This window comes from Neophocaena asiaeorientalis, unplaced genomic scaffold (assembly GCF_003031525.2).
Source record: "Neophocaena asiaeorientalis asiaeorientalis breed wild unplaced genomic scaffold, Neophocaena_asiaeorientalis_V1.1 scaffold78, whole genome shotgun sequence".
Taxonomy (NCBI): domain Eukaryota; kingdom Metazoa; phylum Chordata; class Mammalia; order Artiodactyla; family Phocoenidae; genus Neophocaena; species Neophocaena asiaeorientalis.
The window spans coordinates 9,845,755-9,862,817 of record NW_020175018.1 but is presented as its reverse complement, the minus strand read 5'-3'; the positions used below and the strand labels follow the sequence as shown (position 1 = coordinate 9,862,817).

Sequence of the window (17,063 nt, the reverse complement as noted above, 5' to 3'; positions counted from 1 at the left end):
GGCCTGGCAAGGCACTTAGCCTGTTTCTGACTTAGTTGTCCTAGCAGTATAAAATACAAACACTCACCTTTGTCGTCATAGTCTATGAATATTCTGTGAAACTCTCCAAATGTGGCACCTGTACAGAGAGACCATTTAACCAGTGTTTTTCAGTACAGCTCTGCCAAGTTCTGGGTGTCCAGAGGTGAGCCACACATATGCACATTTTCACAGAGACCCCATCTAGTAGGGAAGACATGCATGTAACCATTGATTATGTCCTTAGCTTAATGAAGACAGAGTGCATGGCCAGAGAACACCTGAGCCACCTCCTAGCTCACTTCCTTTGAGTAGGCAGTAGACCTGCAATGTTTCTGCTTGACATGAGACTTTTCTCTCCAGTAGGTCTGTGGAACTAAATGGATTCATGGCATTCAGGGATCAATACATGGGGATGTCTGTGCCTCCACACTATCAATATATACCGCACCTTTTTAGCTATTCTGCCCACTCTCCACTTCTGCCCCCACAAGCTCGCAGCCTGGATCCCCAGTCATATAGTCTGATTCATCAGCTGGTGTCAGCCGAGGACCTGGAGCCATTGGGCACGCCCATGTTGATTGAAGATGGGTGAGTGAGCCTTGGTCTATTTAGCCCTGTAGCTTCAAAGTGGTCCCTACCCCACACCCATCTTCATCCCTGGCTGCTGTACCTCAGGCTTTGGAATGAGTTGGGGGATAATAAGCAATGACTCGAGCATCAGAGGACCAATCTTTGCTTATCGTTGAAGTTAGTGGTCCCTCATTTTTCTCTTGAGCACCTTTTCTCATAGAGTGGGGGCTATTTATCAATCCCTATGGAGTTGGGATTAAAGGACTTTTGTTTCTAGTTGGGCCGAGGTATGCCAGTCTCTGGAATGGGTCTGAGTGCTTCTGTGCCAGAGATGAGCTGTAATTCTGGGAATAATCATACATTAAGTTTAGTCTTCTTAACAGGGCACTCAAGGCACTAACTGGTTGTGACCTGTCTGTATCTGTAGTCAACATACTCATCAGTAGCCTAGGGCCGTGTGCTCTGTGTGCAGGCCTGAGTGGGTGGAAGGAATACTCTTTCAATCCTGTCAGCTCTGCCTGAGTAGATAATAATTCAGCCCACCCATTGCTGTACTCATTATTCATTTAGCCTGGAGCATAGGCTGTTTGAGTGTTATTAAGCTTAGACTGCCCGCTCTGCTCCAAAAGGTATCCTGAGATTTCTTAAGCTAGTTTCCAATTTCAGAAGAGGAAATTCAGATGTCTGCCACAAGAAGGCCACCACCAAAACCTTTATAAATCTGATGTGGGGGTGTGGGGAAGAGTCATGACAGGGGCCTTGAGAGAAAGAAAACTGGGACCCTATTCCCTCCAGCCCAGAGATGAGAAATGCCCTGCTCCTTCCATCCCGCAGTAGCTTACTTTCCTGAACTCGCACCACCAGGGGGTGCAATGAGAGCAAGAAAAGCTTCTGAACCTGTTCTCTTCTCTTTCAGCCACCTTGCCCCAAGGCTCATTTTTGTGCCAATCCCCGTATTGAGTAGGCACCAGATTCACCCTAATGGAGCTCTCATTTCCAAAACTGGTGCAAAAGTGACAGAATTTTCTTCTAACACATGGAGCATTAAAAGTCATACTCCCTGATAATTGCACAAATTTCTAAGCCTCCTTTCCCCTTTGCAACCTTTTCTTATCAAATCTGCTCCTCCAGCCCTGAGCTTACTGCTGGCCCCAGTCCTGTCCCTTTATCATTAAACTGAATTGAATGGAGCTGGAGATGCTTGGTCAAGGGCAAGGAGCCCACTGCCAGAGACCCTTTGTGCCCTTAGGAGTACTCTCTCCCTTTGCCCCCATCCTCACCATTCTGGCCACTAGAAGTAAATTTCTCCTGTTCCTACCCCCCCCAGATATGCTGTGACTCAAGCAGAGCTATTTGCCCTGCTTTGCCGCCTGGCTGACGAGCTGCTTTTTAGGCAGATTGCCTGGATCAAGAAACTGCCTTTCTTCTGCGAGCTCTCAATCAAGGATTACACGTGCCTCCTGAGCTCTACGTGGCAGGAATTAATCCTGCTGTCCTCCCTCACTGTTTACAGCAAGCAGATCTTCGGGGAGCTGGCTGATGTCACCGCCAAGTACTCACCCTCTGATGAAGAACTACATAGGTGAGAGCTGCTGGCTGGGGAGAAAGTCTCAGGCAACCAAACCATTGTCATCTCTGCAAGGCAGGGCTGCCTGACACTCCAGAGGATGGGCATTAAAGCCACACGTGGCTGGACTTGAATCTTCACTCTGCTGCTGACTAGCTTTGTAACTTTGGTCAAGTCTCTGATCCTCAGGTTCTGAATTTATAAAGTGGGGTAATGACAGTATCTCCCCAGCAAGGTAGTTATGAGGAATAAAATGATAATGTGCAGCAAGCTTAGCAAGTGCTAAGCTGTTATTTTGGTCACATCTAGATTACTGAGATAAGATAATGTATCTGGAAAGAACATTTCCTACAAGGTGAGGGGCTCTGAGCTGTAGTTTACAATCCAAGAAAAAGACTCAGGAGTTATTGTGGTACCTACTGTGTGCCAAGCACTGGGCTTGGTATTTTACATTATTATCTTTCTTTGTCACAGTCTCCAGCACTGTAGGTGTTGTTATGCCCATTTTATAGATGAGAAAACTGAAGTTCAGAGGGGCCTACCCTTGAGGGTTTTGGATTTGAACCCAGAGCCTGGATTTGAACCTATGCCTGCCCAACTGAAAGTCTAGGCTCTTTCACTGTATCTCAGATGCAGTGAGATAGGAGAATGGGACTGAAATACTAAACTCTCCTCCTCGATGTTTTCTGGCATAAAGTTTCATCGCAGCCAGCTAGGATCCTTCTAACCTCCCTGCCTAGAGCAGGTCTTTTCCTCACTCACTTTGGAGACCTGGAGCATATGGTAATACCCCAAAATCAGGAAAAATGATCTCTTTATACAATTTTTCTGACTTACTGATTTATCCATGTGAAACATAAAGTTTAAATCGCGTTTAAAAGTCCTTTCAAAAAAAAAAAAAAAAGTCCTTTCAATAGTTCACCTTTATTAGTTTAAAATAATGGAAGTCATGGGATTCCAGAGCACCAAGAGAGAGGGAAGAAAAGGTTCCTCCATCGAAGAAAGCTGGAGATGGTAGAGTACCAGCCCCCAAACTTCTCTACACAGGACTGAGGTGCATCTCCCTCTGCCACTTAATCACCATGGCGTAAAGATAAGTTGAGACTTAGGCTGGGAGCGAAGCTCTAACACCTTCAAGGGCCCTTTGCACAGCTGAGGGAGGGAGGAGTCTGGATACTTTCTCCCTCTGGTTTTCTAATATTTCCTTATTAATGATGCTTACAGGCTTGATGGTAATCTATAGATGACAGAGTTTTTAACCCAGATGACATTTTGTCCTTAAACAGAGCTATCTGATTTTGCAGATAACCTAACCCCTTGTCTTGAGCCTCTAATTCATTGTTTCCATCAAATTCCTGTCTCCTGCTCTGTATCTCTGGGCTGACTGAGTGTTTGGATAGCAGTCAGCCTGCTCTAATATTGTCAGGGTTTGCAGCAATGTGCCCGGCCTCCCTATTTGCCTGGAATCCACCAGTGCAGCCTGAGGCTGCCTACAAAGTCAGCCTGTGGGCTCCCCTCTCTATAGAATGGTGAGTTTCCCCATGCCCTCTGCAGGTGGGCAAGGATCACTGGCCATGCAGGGTTCTCCGTGGCTTTAAGCTTCATGAAAGACACCCCATCCCACTGTTTCCAATCCCTTGAGCCCCGAGAGCAAGGCAGGGACCAGTAGCAGCTGAACTAGTGAGGGAAGTTTTATTTTCTAGGAAGGGTCCTTACCAAGGAGAACCTAGAGTTGCACTATCAAGTATAGTAGCTGCTAGCCTCAGGTGGCTCTTTAAGTTACTTAAAATGAAAAATTCAGTTCCTCGTTTACAGTAGCCACATTTCAAGTGCTCAGGAGCCACATGTGGCTAGTGGCTACTGTATTGGACAGTTGCAGATGTATATATATTTCCATCGTCACAGAAAGTTGTATTGAACAGTGCTAACTCTGGAACACATGTTGCAGCTGAGCTTGCAAGTGGGTTCTGAGGATAAGAAGTAGATTCGTTGTTAGGACTCTCACTCCACTGTGGAATCCTTCAATGGAAAAACACAAGTTAAACTTCAACATGTTAGTTGAACATGCCCATTTATTGAGCACCTGTTATGTGTGCCTGGAGGAGGGGTGTTGGGATAACAGATAATACAGACATCGTTTCTGAGATGAGAGCCCGTATTCTTGGTTTAGGGGATTGGGGGGGGCAAATAGAAGCAGATAGAATCTACAGTTCAGGGTGATATTAGTGGAGATTGAGGGGCATATGAGGGACTGTGAAAGCATAGACTAAGGAGTGAGTACCTCTACTTGCATAATCAGGGAATGGTTGCCACAGAGGAAAAGACATTTGAGCTGCATCTTGGAAGTGGCATTTTTCTAGGTAGATATAGAGAATAAGAGGCAGGCAGGGAATAACACAGAGTCCTAGAAGTTAGAGATTCTGGGTGGTTGGTTTGTGCAGATAACAAAAAGCAATCCTGTGGATTAGGGTATAGAGAGGATATATCTGAGAGGCAGAGAAATTAGGGGAGAAATGACAGGAGAGAAAGGTACAGGAAAGACGAGTCATGAAGGTGCTCAAATGCTAATCAAAAAAACTCGGATTTTATTGTGTGAATAGTATTAAGTCATGGGACATTTTTAAGTAGAGCAATTACATGTCAAGTTGCATTTTGGAAAGATCCCTGTGGCTATAAAGTTCAGGATGGATTGCATAGACAAGGCTAGAAGACAGTGGCTGTGTAGGAAGCTGTTCCATAGCCCAGGTAAAAATATACAAGTCCTGGACAAGGCAGCAGTGACGATGGGAATAGAGAGGGCAGCACACAGTTAAGAGATGACAAGGAGGTAAAGTCAGTGGGACCTCAGTGAGTGGAAAAGTTGGGGATACTGCCAGGCAGGTGGACACCAATTCTCTTAGCGAAGATAATGGAGCCTGGGAAGAACAGGTTGAGAGATGAGCCGCTCTGAGTTTGACTTGGGGTCTGTTGAGTCTGAGATGCATGTGGAACTGCCCAGGAGGCCAGAGGAAATGGAAGTACGAGAACCTTTGGAATCAGGTTCATCACTGTGAGGCAGTCCCCAGACTGTGGAGAGCATGGAGTCTGTAATTGGCCACAGCTCTTCCCTACCTTGCCTACTCTGGCATTCCTCCCACTCCCACAAAATGCCTTTACTTTTTCACAACTGTTGAGTGCAAGCGAGTTCCTGCTGTCATGAAAGACTTTTCCCAGATGATACATGACCACCTCCTTTTCTCTTCTCAAATATTGAATCAAATTTATGGTGCCCATTTTCCTTAATCAGGCTGTTATCAGACAGTGAGCCGGGTGAATTTGATTTAAAGCAGATTGTAGCACCAGCCAGTGACTGCTCCTGGCCCTAATCAAGACTCCTTCACTCTTAGGAGAAGATGCCTTGCACTAGATGGGCTTTAATGGACACTTCTATCTCGTGAACACTAGCTCCATTTCTGCCAGATCTCTGGAAAGTTGCCTCACAGCTTCCCTGCTAAGACCCTAGCTGTAAGGTTCAGGAAACACAGTCTTTTCTTTTTGCTCTGATAACACGAGTGATGCTGCTGCTGCTGTTAATAATGATAGTAGCTAACAATTATAGACTGTTTATTGTGCCAAATTCCCTCTTAAGTGCTTTGCAAACATTTGTTTAGTCCTCACCACATCCCTAAGAGACTGTACTAATATTAACCCTGTTCCACACATGAGGAAGGAGCATGAGGTTCAGAGAGGTGAAAACTCAAGGCTCTAAAGCTAAGAGATGGAGTTGAGATTATCATCTAGATCTGTTGTGCTCTAAAGCCCAGATTCTTTACCATTACTAAATTTTTCAGCCTTCTCAAAAGTTTGACTTTCTGGAATGTGTCCTGGAGCTGCAGTCTTACTTTTCACCTTGGAGTCTATATGTGGGTGCTAAGATGGCAGTTCCTCTAAGGATGTGGCTGATGACTACTTCTGGGAGTAGGTGCATTTAGATGAGTGAAAAAGAGACAACTGGGCCTTTCAGCCCCCTTAATGGGACATAACTTACACAGTGTCAGCTTCAATTGCTGACTGAATGGTCCAGTGGTTTGGGGGATCCTGGCAGGAATGTTTTCCTTGTCCTAACATGCTTGTGTAATGGTAACCTAGAAGAAGAATGGGTGTGTTTGTCCAACTTTCAGGCTTTGAATGTTGATAATTTGTAGACAGGGAATACAGGGGCGTTAGAACTGTGGAGTGGGCAGATGTGGAGGAGGCACGGCTGCAGGAGAAAGCAGGCCCATGGAACAGAGAACAATTTGTTTATCAAGGGGCGGGATGCGGGGTGTGGAGGAAATCTTTGCAGTCAGGCTGTGGAGATTGAGTGGGGGCTGCTGGGCTGGCTGCCAGGGGTCCATGCTGGTTGCCTATCCTAGGAAGCTTGGGAAAGAGGGTATGTGCTCTCCCCAAGAGAGAGGGCAGATCTGGGTCATATACTCAGGCCAGGCATGTGGGAGTTCCTTTGTGTCCCTCAGGTCAAGACTCAACTGGGAATAGGTTTAGCATTGCTGTCTAGGGGTCTGGCTGGTAGCCACACACCTGCAGGTTCTGCAGAGCCAGAGTGAGCGCTTGCGGCAAGAGGTTACTGATGAGGGGAGAGAGTGTTATCTTTACTTGCTATGCTGCTCGGCCACCAGACAGATGCTGACACTGCTGCATCCTCCTTTTTTAAGCCCTACCCCATCCCATCTCTTCCCCACCCTTCCAAACAGATACTGATGGGCATTTTTAGTAAAGACCTTTTCCCTCGCAAGAACAGAAGTAGCTGACAAAGTACTGTGATGAGGAGTGATCTTCACTCACAGGCATACTGCTTCCTGCAGGTCTCAGCATCATGGAGGCAGCGGAGGGGCAGTTCTGTGCACTGCAGCGAGTCCGACACTCACTCTGGGTTGGGCCCTGAGCTGAGTTGCTCTGGGAACACAGACCTCCTGAGGTATCCCCTGTGGTAGCATGTGGTAGCCTTTCCCAGTTGCCAGTTAAGAACAAGACAGTCAGGGAATGGACCGTGTAGTGCTGAGAAAGCAACAGACTTGGAATGAGAAAACTTGGGTTTAAACCTTGTCCCCACCACCACTAATTTGTTTTATTCACTTAAAACTTTGGAGAAGGCATCTCTTCTGCTTCCTCTTCCCTAACATGAAGGTGATATTACTTTTCTCACAGATTATCAGGAGGGTAAAATGTAAGAATACAATAAGGGCACAGTAAATAACCTCTCTGAGCCTTTGTTTCCACAAGTGTACAAAGAGGATTATAGTATCCTTTTTTGTGGATTTATTGGAAGTATCCAATGAAATGATGTACGTAAAATATTTAACAAAGGGCCTGGCAAGTAGCAAACACTCAACAAATGGTAGAATAATAGGTATGGTTATTATAGTGGTTATTAAATGTAAATGTGTCTATCAGCCAATCTGAGAACGTATTAATAAAGTTGTAAAAGCCATTGGGCCAGGAGCAGAGAGAAACATGGTAGTTCAAACTAGCAAACTGGGACCCAGAGGGTCAGGGCTCCGGATTGCAAGTAGCTGCTGCTGTGGCTCCCCCTGGTGCTTGAGAAGTACAGGTGCCTCTGGCCCCAACAGGAGCCAGGCTTTCCCCAAGGGAAGAGAAAATGTCCTGCCTGGCCAGGAAGCCAAGCCCTTGCGAAGCCTTCACAGTCAACACAGAAAGCAATAGGACCCAGACAGCAGTAGTACATTCCCAGGAGTTCTGGACCCTACCCAGATAGGGGCTTCTTGCCTAGCATGGGGCTGTAGTACCCTGATCTGAACAAGTCACCAGGAAGCAACTCTGAGGCTAAGCATCTCTCTGTGACTCAGCTGCATCAGAGGCCTGTCTGGAACACCTAGAAGAGTGGATGCTGGGCCTGACCCCAGCTTTTATAAACTATTTCCCCACTAAGCCTTTGCCTCCTTGGTTTGGGAGTATCTCCATTTCTGGTATAAGATATTACCCACTATGACGCAGAGTATTAGTCCCCCAGCCTAGGGCTCCTTTGCCTAAAACTTGGTGCTTCCCCAAGGAATTAACTCCTAATCCAAAGAAAGCAGCATGGGGGCTTCCCTGGTGGCACAGTGGTTAAGAATCCACCTGCCAGTGCAGGGGACATGGGTTCGAGCCCTGGTCTGGGAAGATCCCACATGCCGCTGAGCAACTAAGCCCACGCACCACAACTACTGAGCCTGCGCTCTAGAGCCCGTGAGCCACAACTACTGAGCCCGTGTGCCACAACTACTGAAGACCGCGCTCCTAGAGCCTGAGCTCTGCAACAAGAGAAGCCACCGCAACGAGAAGCCTGTGCACTGCAACTAGAGAAAGCCCGCGTGCAGCAACGAAGACCCAATGCAGCCAAAAATAAATAAAATTAAAATTAAAAAAAAAAAACACTCCTGAAAGACAAAACATTAAAAAAAAAAAAAAGCAGCATGGTCAGCATTGAGTCTTCTCTGCTAATGGATGCTACCTCAGATATTGAGAAAATCAAGGCCTTAGGGAGTTAGCCCAGGTTCAAGGTTCTAGCTCTGCTACTAACCAGCTGTGTGCTTGTGGACCAGTCCCTTCTATTCTTTGAACTTCAGTTTCTCATCTGTACAATGGTGATTATAATCTCACCTAGCACGTAGGGCTGAGAAAACTAAATGAGATAATGCACATAAAGTGCCCAGCACAGAAACTGGCATGACATGGAGGCTCAATTTATGTTTCCCTCCCTCCCTCTCTAGCTGAAGTCAAGGGATACCAGTAAAAATGTTCACTGTACATAACCTCAGCCATGCTGGAAACAGTGAACTTAAATACAATCAGCAGCTTTTTCTTCATTGTGGCAGTAGCTCACATAGAGTCACCATGGTAGCTGCCATTGTTACTACAGGCTGCATCGCAACAACAGCAGTATCTTAACGATGTCATACTTCTCTACATTTACATCCCAAACCCCCGTGACCCTTGTTACCCCAAGCAGGCAAGCATTATTTTACAGAGGAGGTCCTCAAAGCTTAGAGAGGTCAGAGGACTTTCCCAAGGTCTCATAGCTTGTATGTGATGGAGCTGGATTTGAACTTAGATTTGATTGACCCCAACTGACCTGGGGAAGAGCAGCTCGTATGAGCTGCCTTGGCCTCTAGACAAACCATGGATTCACCTGTCTTTCACAAATGTGTCTGGATTCCATTTCCCCCAAGCTCAACCTCTTTCCTATCTTAGCTGCCTTAAGGAGCTGTAGGTGACTTCTGTCTCCCTTCCATTATCTCCACTGGTAACAGAGCCCATTATTAACACCGGTGTCTGTTCCCCAGATTTAGTGATGAAGGAATGGAGGTGATTGAGCGGCTCATCTACCTGTATCACAAGTTCCATCAGCTAAAAGTGAGCAATGAGGAGTATGCTTGCATGAAAGCAATTAACTTCCTAAATCAAGGTGAGTAACTGGGGGTGGGAAGAAAAGACTTTTTTTTTGGTCAGTGAATATTTGCCCTTTTGCCTTCATGTTTCACCCCTTCCCCCTTTACCCTCAAGACTGTCACACAATCTGTCACACCATGTGGGTACCGATCTTGGAAGTCCTGTGCTGCCCTCATCATCATTCTGCCCCACTATAGCACAGAGCATGGTTTGGATTTTTTTCTTCAAACCTGAATGCCACAGCCTCTATAACTCATAGAGGAAGGAAGAGGATTTGCTTTGTTTAGTCAGTTTTAATGCATTTAAACACAGACATCAAGGACAGTACATGCGTCATTTAAAATATGCACCAAGTTTACCAGTGACTGAAGAAGAGCAGAGTGACTGATGAAACTGCTAGAGATAAGGAATCTGTGACAGGCTGACGGGCCCCTTCAGGGCAGAGCGGGGGTGCACAAAACACACACCCATATCAAGCATGGCTTTAATTTGAAGAGTGGTGGGTGTGATTTACATGGACTGTTACCTGCAGAGCGGCGCTTGGTAGCTGCTGGTAAGCAGAGTATGCAAGGAGAATTTGTGTTCCCTTTCTTCCAGAGTAGCGTATGAGTACTCTACTCTCAGAGTGGGGCTGGGCTGTTTTGCGGCCTACGACATTGAAAATGCTGTGTTCCTGTATTCAGTTTCCTAGTCCAGAGACTCTTGATCCCCTCCTCTTTGCCTACTCCTCCCTCAATACTGACCTCTTCCTCTTGCTTCTGCACCTTTCATGCATTTATCTGGTGTTCTGTGTGCCTCCCTTGCGCCAGGCCCTGTGTTGAGCATTAAAGACATTGAAATAAATTAGATCCCAGGTTTCTGGCCTCAAGAAGTATACATTCTGATGGCACTTGTTACATTGCTTGAGCCTCAAATGGAGGGGGAGATCAGTAACAACTACTTGGAGGACCAGAAATCTGAGATCTGGGCCTCAAAGGCTGGGTAAGATTTATGTATAGAATATTTATATTCTATATATGAAAAAGGGGGATTGTGTGTGTTTATATGTATATGAACACACTATATAATATTTATATACATATATGAGAATGAGAGAGACGTCTGCCGGCGTACCTTGGAGATATTGCAGGTTTGGTTCCAGACCAGCACAATAAAGTGAATATTGCAATAGAGTGAGTCACATGAATTTTTTGGTTTCCCAGTGCCTGTGAAAGTTATGTTTATACTATACTGTGATCTGTTAAGCGTGCAGTAGCATTATGTCTTAAAAAAGAGTACAGGGGACTTCCCTGGTGGCGCAGTGGTTAAGAATCCCCCTGCCAATGCAACAGGAGACACGGGTTCGAGCCTTGGTCCGGGAAGATCCCACATGCCACGGAGCAACTAGGCCCATGTGCCACAACTACTGAGCCTGCGCTCTAGAGCCTGCGAGCCACAACTACTGAGCCCACGTGCTGCAACTACTGAAGCCCGTGTGCCTAGAGCCTGTGCTCCGCAACAAGAGAAGCCACCGCAATGAGAAGCCCACACACTGCAACCAGGAGTAGTCCCCGCTCACCACAACTAGAGAAAGCCCGCACACAGCAACGAAGACCCAACGCAGCCAAAAAGTTAATAAATTAATAAATAAATAAATTTATTTTTAAAAAAAGAGTACATACCTCAAAAAAAATATTGCTATAAAATGCTAACCATCATTGAGCCTTCAGCAAGTTGTAATCTTTTTGCTGGTGGAGGGTCTTGCCTCAGTGTTGTTTTTTTTTGTTTGTTTTAATTTATTTTTTAAATTTATTTTTGGCTGCATTGGGTCTTCGTTGTTGCATGTGGGCTTTCTTAGTTGCGGCGAGCGGGGGCTACTCTTCGTTGAGGTGCGCAAGTTTCTCATTGCGGTGGCTTCTCTTGTTGCGGAGCACGGGCTCTAGGCACTTGGGCTTCAGTAGTTGTGGCACGCAGGCTCAGTAGTTGTGGCTTGCAGGCTCTAGAGCACAGGCTCAGTAGTTGTGGCGCACGGGCTCAGTTGCTCTGCCGCTTGTGGGATCCTCCCAGACCAGGGCTCGAACCTGTGTCCCCTGCATTGGCAGGTGGATTCTCAACCACTGCGCCACCAGGGAAGCCCTTGCCTCAGTGTTGATGCTGCTGACTGATCAGGGTGGTGCTTGCTGAAGGTTGGGGTAGCTGTGGCAATTTCTTAAAATAAGACCACAGTGACATTTGCCACATCAATTGACTTTTTCTTTGATGAACAAACTTTCTGTAGCGTGCAATGCTGTTTGAACATTTTACCCACAGTAGAACTCCTTCCAAATTTAGAGTCAGTTCTCTCAAACCCTGCTGCTGCTTTATCAACTAAGTTTATGTAATACTCTAAATCCTTTGTTGTTATTTCAGCGGTCTTCACATAGCTTCTTCAGCAGGAGTAGATTCCATCTCAAGGGACCACTTTCTTTGCTCATCCATAAGAAGCAACTCCTCATCTGCTAAAGTTTTATCATGAGATTGCATCAATTCAGTCACATTTTCAGACTTCACTTCTCATTCTGTCTAGTTCTCTTGTTTCCACCACATCTGCAGTACTTCCTCCACTGAAGTCTTGAACCCCTCAAAGTCATCCATGAGGGTTGGAATCACCTTCTTCCAAAATCCTGTTAATGTTGATATTTTGACCTCTTCCAGTGAATCATGAATGGCATCTAGAGTGGTGAATCCTTTCCAGAAGGTTTTCAGTTTACTTTGCCCAGATCCTTCAGAGGAGTCACTATCTATGGGCAGCTATAGCCTTAGGAAATGTATTTCTTAAATAGAAAGACTTGAATGTTGAAATTACTCCTTGATCCATGGGCTGCAGAATGGATGTTGTGTTAGCAGGCATGAAGACAAAATTAATTTCATTGTACATCTCCATCAGAGCTCTTGGGTGACCAGGTGCTTTGTCAGTGAGCAGTAATATTTTGAAAGGAATCTTCTTTTCTGAGCAGTAGGTCTGCACAGTGGGCTTGAAATATTTAGTAAACCAGGTTGTGAACAGAAGTGCTGTCATCCAGGCTTTGTTGTTCCATTTATAGAACACAAGCAGAGTAGATTTAGCGTAATTCTTAAGGGCCCTAGGATTTTCGGAGCAGTAAATGAGCATTGGCTTCAATTTAAAGTCATCAGCTGCATTAGCCCCTAACAAGAGAGTCAGCCTGTCCTTTGAATCTTTGAAGCCAGACATTGACTTCTCTCGAGCTATGAAAAGTCCTAGACAGTGTCTTCTTCCAATATAGGGCTGTTTCGTCTGCATTGAAAATATGTTGTTTAGTGTAGCCATCTTCTTTAATTATCTTAGCTAGATCTCTAGGTAACTTGCTGCAGCTTCTGTATTAGCACTGCTGCTTTACCTCACACTTTAATGGAGATAGCAGCTTTCCTTAAATCTCGTGAAACAACCTCTGCTAGCTTCAGACTTTTCTTCTGCAGCTTCCTCACCTCTCTCAGCCTTTATAGAATTGAAGAGAGTTAGGACCTTGCTCTGGATTAGGCTTCGGTTTAAGGGAATGTTGTGGCTGGTTTGATCTATACAGACCACTCAAACTTTCTCCATATCGGCAATAAGGCTGTTTTGCTTTCTTATCATTTGTGTGTTCACTAGAGTAGTGCTCTTAGTTTCCTTCAAGAACTTTTCCTTTGCATTCGCAACTTTGCTAACTCACAAGAGACCTAGCTTTCAGCCTGTCTCGGCTTTTGACATTCCTTCTTCACTGAGCTTAATTATTTCTAGCTTTTGATTTAAAGTGAGAGATATGTGACTTTTCCTTTCACTTCAACACTTACATGCGATTGTACGATTATTAATTGGCCTAATTACAATATTGTTGTGTTTCAGGGAATAGGGAGGCCCGATGAGAGGGAGAGAGACAGTGGAACAGCCAGTTAACGGAATAGTCAGAATGCACAACATTTATCAATTAAGTTTACCGTCTCATACGGGCGCGGTTTGTGGCACCCCAAAACAATTAAAATAGTAACATCAAAGATCACTGATCATAGATCCTCATAACAAATCTAATAATAATGAAAAAGCTTGAAATATTGCAAGAATTACCAAAATGTGACAAAGAGACACGAAATGAGCAAATGCCATTGGAAAAAATGACACTGATAGACTTGCTTGGTGCAGAGTTGCCAGACACCTTCAATTTGTAAAAAATGCAATATCTGTGAAGTGCAATAAAGCAAAGCACAATAAAACAAGATATACACAGAAAAAAAAAACTGGAGTGACCCAGTAGAATACCAGTGGCCCAGGTAGAATAGTATGAGTAGAAGCACATAGGATACCATGTGTAATTGTATGTAGAAACGTGAAGATTTCTGAATGGTTCCAGCAAAGAGCAAATTTAAAGATACTGTGAAGGATAAATTGGGAAAGGTAGATTATTCAGTTAGTTGTTCAACATCCACTGGTGCCCATGTGTGCCAAGCCCTGTGCTGGGAGCTGGGTACAGAGTTGAGAAAGATAAGCCTAGCCCTCAGGGGGCTCAGTCTAGTGATTGTCCTTGATAATTTTTTCCTTTATCTTATTTCTCTTCCCTGACCCAGAGCTTTTGTTCCTCCCTGTCAGAAACAGAGAAGATCCCCTGTTGAGACAATGTTTAATAACTTTTCATTGAAAGATACACATATTCAAGGAGCCAGTGTTTCTTCCACATTATAAAGCCCCTCCCATTTCCTGTGGTTTTTTCACAGATATCAGGGGTCTGACCAGTGCCTCACAGCTGGAACAATTGAACAAACGATATTGGTACATTTGCCAGGATTTCACTGAATATAAATATACACATCAGCCGAACCGTTTTCCTGACCTCATGATGTGCTTACCTGAGATTCGCTATATTGCAGGTAACATTCTGGGTCCTGGGCTTCCAACCCTTCCTTGCTTTTCTTAACTTGTGAAGGGAATGAGGAAAGCAATGTTTTCAGGATGCTGATGCCAGGCCTATCACCAGCTCAATAAAAGAGGTACTACCCCTGCCCTCAGAAAAGTTATATTATAATGAGAAGTTTGTTTTCCCTTTGTAGGGAAGAGAATCTAACATTTCCTAAGCTCCTGTGATGTGCAGGATCCTTTGTGACCTGATATCACTTAATCTCAATTTCTGCAGGACTGGTGGTTGGTGATATTATGGCCATTCTATGGATGGGGAAAGAAGCTCAGAGTTTCTCAAATTAACGTCATTTCCTGAATTATATACATTAAAAGGGTGGATTTTATGGCATGTGAACTAACTATATCTCAATGTTTTAATTGATTTTATTTCATAGAATTGCCTATAGGTTTTTGAGGATCTTTCATTAAAAGTGATATCTTTAAAATAATTCTCAAAAATCCTGTGTTCATAAAGGAATTTTTTTTTTTTTTTTTTTTTTTTTTTTTTGTGGTACGTGGGCCTCTCACTGCTGCGGCCTCTCCCGCTGCGGAGCACAGTCTCCGGACGCGCGGGCTCAGCGGCCATGGCTCACGGGCCCAGCCGCTCCGCGGCATGTGGGATTTTCCCAGACCGGGGCACGAACCTGTGTCCCCTGCATCGCCAGGCGGACTCTCAACCGCTGCGCCACCAGGGAAGCCCCAGGAATTTTTGTTTTAGTTGTTTTGTGGTCTTAACCCCTTTCTGAGCTTCTTGACATTTAAATAGGTCCATTTCAACATGAAATCCTGGCTTTTGTTGTTGCTTTACTTCATTTGGTAAAGATTCTTGTTTATAGTTATCTAGCACATACTGAGGGGCAGCTCAGAAATGTGACCTCTGGGCTGAGATTGTTCCTGTAAAATTCAGCAGTACAATTTTGAAGGAAAAAAATTTTCAGTCTGATAAAATCAAATTTTACTTTTTGGGCCACAAAGTAATCTAGGAGGTGTGAACTGGACTTAAATAAACGATTGGAATTTTAGGAGTGTTTTGATAGTGTATGTCTCAGCATTTTTAAAACTATGTTCTACCAAGCAAAATATTAATCAGGTGCTCTGTGAAATACAGGTCAATAATTATACCCCACTCTCCCCCACAGAGCTGGGTTGACAGTGACAGCCCTTGGAATCACCTGGGAAGCTTTTAAAAAATATCCATTCTTGCGCTGCACCTCTAAAGATTCTGACTTAATTGATATGGAGTGGAGCCTGGTCATCAGTATTTAAAAAAAAAAATTACCAGGTGACTGTAGGGTTCTGTCAGGGAGAAGAACTATAGCCTCATATTTACACAGTATATTAGCATACTGAGTGCTCTTAGAAATCTGCCAATAAAAAAAAAAAAACCTGTTTTAACCCTGAACTTCTCAATTTATTTGCCCCTGTAAATCCCATCTCCTTTTTCCTTGCTACGTTTTATTAACCCATTATACTATTCTGAAGAGCAGTATTTTATAGAATGCTAGTTTAAGAATCTACTAGGAAATGAAATAGGATATAAGTTTCTCGTTATTTTCGCTCTAAGAGGACATCTAGGAATACTTTTCAGTTTCAGATTTCCTCATCTGTAAAATGGGGATAAAAAGTAAAATCTGTCATACAGAAATACTGTGAGAATTAAATGAAATAATGTATTTAAACACCTAGCATAGAGTTCAGTATTCTTTGGATAGTAGCAATAATTAGAGCTTGCACCATTACTGGACTCCCTAAGGCACCAAAATAGGTCTGGGTAATAGGATGTTAGCCCAGTCTGTTTTACCTTTGTAATAACTCGTGGCACTTTCCTCGCCCCAGTCACTAGAAAAGGCAGTGTTCTTTCACCAGCCCAAGAGGAGGCAAACACGCCCTTCTACTAGTGGCCACGGCTAACTCTTCTTTTTCTGCCTTTTCCCAGGAAAGATGGTGAATGTACCCCTGGAGCAGCTGCCCCTCCTCTTTAAGGTGGTGCTGCATTCCTGCAAGACAAGTGTGGGCAAGGAGTGACCTGTCCCCAGCACCCCTCCTCAGGCCAATGGCAAGGCCTGGGGTGGGCAGGACAGGCTCCGGAAGAAAGAGCCAGAGAGACCAAGATGGAGGCTGTGGAGCAGCCTTGCCAGTTGCCTCCATAGCAAAAGAGTTTTTGTTTGTTTGTCTTGTTTTTTTAACCTCATTTTTCTATATATTTATTTCACGACAGAGTTGAATGTATGGCCTTCAACATGATGCACATGCTTTTGTGTGAATGCAGCCGATGCATTTCCTTGCAGTTTACAGAATGTGAAGATGTTTAATGTTACAGTGTTGTCATTGTTTAGAGATAGTTCTTTTGTATTTTGAGGGAGAGGGTGGGATGGGGCTGAGATGACTATTTCCATAATATTGACAAAGATGACTACCTCATTGGAAAGGGAGGGGTGTGACCAACCCTACTTTTTCCACATGTTCTCAGCAGATTCATACGTTTGTCTGTCAGAGAGCAAACTGCCTTTTTCTAGCTACAGAATTACCAGGTAAGAGAGCACACCATAAAAGGGAAAGTGGTATTAGGAGGTT

General features: G+C 44.5%; 1 protein-coding gene across 2 annotated transcripts in view; it reads left to right on the top strand.

The window, feature by feature from the left end:
• The window catches only part of NR6A1 (nuclear receptor subfamily 6 group A member 1), a 174,273-nt gene extending 157,497 nt beyond the window's left edge, over positions 1 to 16,776 (top strand). Inside the window, exons 6-10 of one of the 2 annotated variants that reach the window (XM_024762789.1) lie at positions 385 to 609; positions 1,919 to 2,173; positions 9,478 to 9,599; positions 14,309 to 14,461; positions 16,426 to 16,776. In XM_024762789.1, the coding sequence (XP_024618557.1) occupies positions 385 to 609; positions 1,919 to 2,173; positions 9,478 to 9,599; positions 14,309 to 14,461; positions 16,426 to 16,514 (844 nt within the window). In that variant the 3' untranslated portion in view covers positions 16,515 to 16,776. Of the gene's footprint in view, positions 1 to 381; positions 610 to 1,918; positions 2,174 to 9,477; positions 9,600 to 14,308; positions 14,462 to 16,425 lie in introns of both variants that reach the window. The other variant, XM_024762788.1, reaches the window with a different exon arrangement.
• Positions 16,777 to 17,063: the final 287 nt, after the last annotated feature.